At 35.5% G+C, this 6,060-nt stretch overlaps 1 protein-coding gene across 1 annotated transcript; it reads left to right on the forward strand.

Annotated features, from left to right (window-relative positions):
- The first annotated feature begins 301 nt into the window (after nt 1-301).
- Nucleotides 302-5,389, forward strand: LOC137410110 (forkhead box protein A4-B-like). Its single transcript, XM_068095695.1, has 5 exons — nt 302-491; nt 1,490-1,646; nt 2,371-2,520; nt 2,951-3,088; nt 4,814-5,389. Exons 1-5 carry the CDS (start codon nt 305-307, stop codon nt 5,148-5,150), a joined length of 969 nt encoding a protein of 322 aa, XP_067951796.1. The 5' UTR covers nt 302-304; the 3' UTR covers nt 5,151-5,389.
- The last annotated feature ends 671 nt before the right edge of the window (nt 5,390-6,060 follow it).

Raw genomic sequence — 6,060 nt, forward strand, 5'->3', positions numbered from 1 at the left:
TACACCCTTCCATGAGATAGCCACACAGTAGCACATGGCAAATGTACGGAGGAATAACACCCAACTAGCCTTACGACCCTTGTCATCACCTCTCTTACGTCACTTCTCCGTGTTTATTCAAGATAGAGAACTGTCCTTCAAGATCAGAGGCTAGTATTTTTTCTCACCCTGATAACTCTTCCGTTTCGATTGGGCAGCTTCGCTGCAATCAAAAACAAATACACCTTGACAGTGGTTCCTCGTGATTTATTATCCCCATGCTTGGCTTATATTCTAGTAACCAATCGTTGTTTGCCAGTCCAACATGAGGTACGTAGCAACGATGCCGAGCTCAAGTACGAGCTATTACAGGTCTCAGCGGTGCCGTTCAACTTCGGGCGCTGACATGGAATGTTCGGAGACAAAAGATTTAGTCGTCGCTCGACAGCGTAACGTCGTGAGCATAGAGGCAGCTGAAAGCTCAACAACAACAAAAGAAGAGGAGACAGAAAGTAATTTTTTTAATTGCTTTTAATATTCAACATTTAAGCTGCAGCTTTAAATGTTGCAGCTTAAAAGCTTAAAGCTTAAAGCTTAAGCTAAGCATAAAGCTGTTAAAAAGCTTTATGCTGTCATTGCGGCTGACTAAGGCATATGCTGTCACGTTTTTCATTTTAAATTTTCAAATAGTTTTTTACGAAACTTTTATTAGTAAACTACTGTGTACTATTAATTTATGGCGTATATAGTTTATATCAACACAGCAAATGTGGGGGTCCCTGTTGTAACTTGAGGACACTAACTTGTTTTACATTATTTTACCTTTAGGGAAACCTTGTATACTCAACAAGGCTTGAGCTGAGCTAGGAAAAGCTTCGTAGAATTTAAAGGTTCTTTAGTGTTGTTAAAAATTATTGTTTCTGTCAAATTATGTTTGTTAGTAAATATGTCAAGGAGACCAGAATAATTATTTGTACTACTAGATGATACATAACTAATGCTAGAATAAGTGTTTCTGAATAAGTGCAACTCTTTTATGTTTATCCATTACATAAACTATAGGGAGACCTCTACTGTCCGTCTTATATCAGAGAGCTAGGGCTAGCTTGATAATGTTAACTTATTTCCATTCATTATTAACACAGTATTACATCAGCCAAAAGAGATGCAGACATAAGTTATGAATATAACTTCAGTCATCAGAAATACATAAGTGACGACATCATTCAGTCAATGGAAAAGCAAACAAAATTGGCAACCTCAATTAAAAATTTTAAGGCATTTATAGCCATGGTCAACCTTTTTTTAATTGCAGCAGTTTCGTCATGTTTTTGTCAATGTGTTTAGTTGACTTCGTTGTGATGCTGATTTGTTGGCAAAGTGGTAGCATCAAACACTCTGGACATTTTCCATTCTTGTTGTAATCCCATCAACAATAATACAACATAAATATATGCCTAAATCATACAGTCGAGGGAAAGCAAGCAACATTTGTATAACTGTGTTGCAGCTGATGGGAAGGCATACACGAAACCTACACAGAGCTACGTGATGATGATTGCGACAGCGATCATGGAGTCATCAGAGCAGAGAATGAGTCTGGGAGCCATCTATCGCTGGATTGAGAAGCACTACCCATATTTTACGAACAACGATGCCACTCAAGGGTAAAGTTTCTTTATCTGTCCTGGTTATCAACTGGTGCGTTCTACCAGCATATTAAAGCACTTGACTAAATGGTTATTGTTATATTTTGTTTTACAAACTGTAATAATAAATTGTTTTATATTGTGCCTCAAACATTGAGGTAAATATCTCAGCTATAACAGTTTATACTGTTAGTGTGACCAACTTTATTATTTATCCTTTGAAATTTTGTATTACTATAATACTAAATTACATGGAAAAAAATAAGTTGATACATTAAACTCAGCTACTTAGTGTTTGTACAATACTTAGTGTTATAGTTTAAAAGCCTACACACAGGTTCTATGGTTACAGCAGTTCAACCAAATACATTCATGCTATAAATAAATCATATAATTATAATTAAAAAGAAATTATATATTTGTAATAATTATATTACAAATATATTATAGAACAGCTTTATGCAAATAGACTTTTTTTCCAATATGTGTAATTTTAATTTACTATTTTTTGATTAATTTTGTTTTCATTTTTTGTCTCATGGTCTAATTTGTTTTGTACGGCATTGACCGGTGATAATAAAGTTTATACCTATCTATATATATGTTAAGGTAATATATATGCTGGAGGTACAATATAATTTCTGTGTTCAATTGTTTAAATAAATACACAATATGAATAAACAAATAAAATATAAACAAATTGCCTTAGATGAGTTGAATGATATATCCATGTATTCAACAGACGCTGGAGAAACAGTGTCCGACACAACCTGTCTTTAAATGACTGCTTCATTAAAGTGGGCAGATGTGAAGATGGGAAAGGAAATTACTGGAGTATTCATCCACAGAACCTTCCAGACTTCCAAAGAGGAGACTTTAAACAGAAGCAAAGGTACTATTTATAATAATACACGATCCATTGTATCTACTGCATCCACTGTATAAAGTACAACTTCTGCTATAAACTCTATTGTACAGATCAGAACGCAATCAGTATTCCACAGTACAAGTCTAATTCATCTTATTGCAATGTTAAGTTGAAATATTCGGATCTAAAATAGATGGTTTACTAAAACAGATAGCATCTTATAGATAAGCACTAAAACAAAAAACAACTGAAACCTAAATCTTTACAAATTTAGAGCTGCAAACAACAATTTTTTCGTTAAATTTTGCAGCAGTTACATCCCGTTTTTATCAAGATATTTATTAAACTTTCATGGGATGCTGATTTGTTGACCTACTTTTATTCTGTAATATGATTTATTATCGAGCTTTCTGACTCGCTCGCAACGGGTTTCATGCATTTCGTGTATGCCTAGTCGGAGAAGACGAGGGAGAAGGAAGAGCACAGACGCCTACCTGTCACTACTGGCATCTAATGGACAAGTGGTTATGGACTCCAGCACGGGACTCCCACTCTACTCTCCTTACACCGATGAGGAGCGGAAGGCATACAGGTAAGAAATGCAACAAGTGATATCTATCTGCTAAAGCCATAGCAGTATGAAAATAAAAGACTTCATTTGCTAAACTGCTGATTAAAAAGGTTGCAAAGGTTGCTGGGAAATAAGGATGCGGTTACAATGTGATTTTTCAAAAGTGGCTTGATAAAGTATGACAAATTTAATTAGAATATGCAAATATAAATGCTTTTAAACATTTCTCTGAAATATTATCAAACCGTCAAAATTTTCAGTCCAGAATAACGAATACTTACTATAGCTAGTTGATCACAGATTGGACCTTCTGTGGACATAAGATCATATATTGGGAGTTTATTATGTGATTTAAAGTTATTATTCTTTTTTGATGCTTGTCAAAAATATATAAAATTGCATCAAATTATCATAGTTTAAAACTAAATTATGTACAGCTCTTTTTCAGACTCAGCACACAAAGAGCTTGTCATATGTTTTCATTCTAATAAAGCTGGAACTCATTTTAACGCGAGCTTTAGCGCAATGAGCTGGTATAATGCCAACAATTTTGCATAGAAACCTGTTGCTCTACCAGTAGCGGTCAGGTAAAACCAGCAACACTTCAATTAGACTTAACACTCCAACCGTTTATTTTACCCTGATATTAATGCCTTTGTGTAGTTGCAGGTAATATACATGTACATACCACCAGCATTTACACGTAACATACTGGCTGGTGTAGGTTAAACCAGTGCTGACTTAACTGTAGTTGAATAACTGCACTCCTGGTGCTGACTCAAGCGAAATGCAATTTTTTTTCTTCATCGAGATGTTTACTAATCGCGGCTTTTTAAAACATAGTTGCATTTCCTGTGTGTCAGAAGGAAGTGTATGTGAGAGACATAGTGTTTAGACTGTGTCTGTAAATGAAGGATAAACCTTGTTGAAGAGGTTTGGTCTCTGTAAAGTGGTTTTGATATAAACCATCATTCTACTAATTGCCCTGCTAAGACATTGTTTACCAGTTTTATTCATGCTCGACTGCAGGTATCTTCACCACATACTACATCCACCATCATATGTTCTAATTTATGAACTTTCTATTACAACATTTTACTATCCCGACACCTCGTCAATACTGTTAGATCACCAACTTTTAAAACACTCATGTTCAACTCACTCAATAATTCGTGTTTTCTGTCTTCTCTTTTTTCTTTTGACATTAAACGGAAAACATCATTTTGTTGGTGTTTACTAATGACAATAGAAGTTTATACATATGTACACGATATTCTTAAATCTGTAACGCAAAAAACTCACTGCTACTAAAAATTTTTGTAGCAATAGTCTGTGCTTTGTTGGCAGGCAGCCAATAAACCTTGCAGAGAGTTACCATCATACATGCATTGTTACCTGTTATTGCTATTTCATCTTAACTGTGTGTAAGCTATCCATTTGCATCTGCACAAAGGAAGACATGTGGCTGGCTGGAAAAGAACCTACCACAGCTGCAGGCTGCGTATGCCTGCATTAGATGTCTTTGTCAGTTACAATATTGCTTACAAAACAAAATTATATTTTCATTGCAACATTTTTAACTAACAAATTTTCAATAACTGTTATCTGCAGCTTACGTAAACAAATAAAAACAGATAAATTTTTTGCCTTTACTGACAAGGTTTTGGTATTTTTTTGCTATTTGCTATCAGTTTTGCACTTTAGCTTAGAAGTTAGAAATATGATGAAAAGTATCATTTGCCACAGGTTAGATGAGGCATTGGTTCGGCGAAACATTCGAGGATCATTGCGATTCTTGCCTCACCAGGCCGACCGTTGCGCTTCACCGTCTCACAGCTGGCAACAAGCCAATCAGAATTCTCCTTGTCAATACCCAAACCATATAGCGCATGGCCAGGATCCTACCTGCTGTTACCCGCCATACAATCCGGTGCAGTGTAGTAACTATGTACCAAATGTAAACTATCATCACTACTACCACCATCCGTTGCCTAGCAACGGCTCTGGCGCTTCCTGTCAATACTGCCCAACACAGAACTCTATTCCACAGCTTTACCCACAACATAGATATACTTTTGAATAGCATCATGCAATTTGTTAAATTTCCACTTCTGCTATATTTTTTGCATAGCCTTAGTGAATCTGCTCTCTTATTTGTAACTCCGCCCCTCCATTCCTTAACAGAAAAGATCTTATATTTTTTTAGCTTTTTGCTAGACCAATTTTTATCTTCATCATTTTTGTGTATATTTCCTTCCGTGAAGAATTTTTTCTGTAACTTTATTTTTCATGTAATCCTATATAATGTAAAACGAGAATGGACCAGATGACTTATTGCTAACTTACCTTAATTCAACTCGTACTAACTCTCTGAGCTAGTTCAATTCTGGTCCTATATACTTGAGAATGAGAATAGACCAGACAACTTATTGCTAATGTACCTTCAACTAACTCGCACCAAGTCTCTAGGCTACCTCATTGTCTAGTTTTATTCTGGTTATCTTCTAATTTCTCAGCTAAAATACTTAGCTAGCAATGCACGCATATGCTCAGAGGGAAGTCAGCCTCATGCAATAAAACCACAAATTATACCTTGTTTCTTCGTGTGAAGTGCAACCTCGAAAGCCTGTAGTGTATATAGTAACTGAACATTTAGTAAAGTGTAATATGGTTCAAAGAAATTGACTGCTCACTCTTGCAAGGATACTCAACCTGATTTAGGAAGTCTCCGACTATGAAATGGCAGCTATTTAAAATGATGTCATAAAAAAGCTTTAGTCACAATAAAAATAGCTGGTCAAAGCATGCAGATTATATGTGGAAGTTGTAAATGGATCAGTTAATGTAGTTCATGTAACTATATCTTAACTATGGTCACTACTGAGACTAGAATATGATGGCTATACCGCAGGCAACATGAACACCAATAGATTGGCTATACCGCAGGTAATATAGACCTGGTGTCTATATTACCTGTGGTTAAACCACAGGTA

This window comes from Watersipora subatra, chromosome 1 (genome assembly GCF_963576615.1).
Source record: "Watersipora subatra chromosome 1, tzWatSuba1.1, whole genome shotgun sequence".
Classification (NCBI taxonomy): Eukaryota; Metazoa; Bryozoa; class Gymnolaemata; order Cheilostomatida; family Watersiporidae; genus Watersipora; species Watersipora subatra.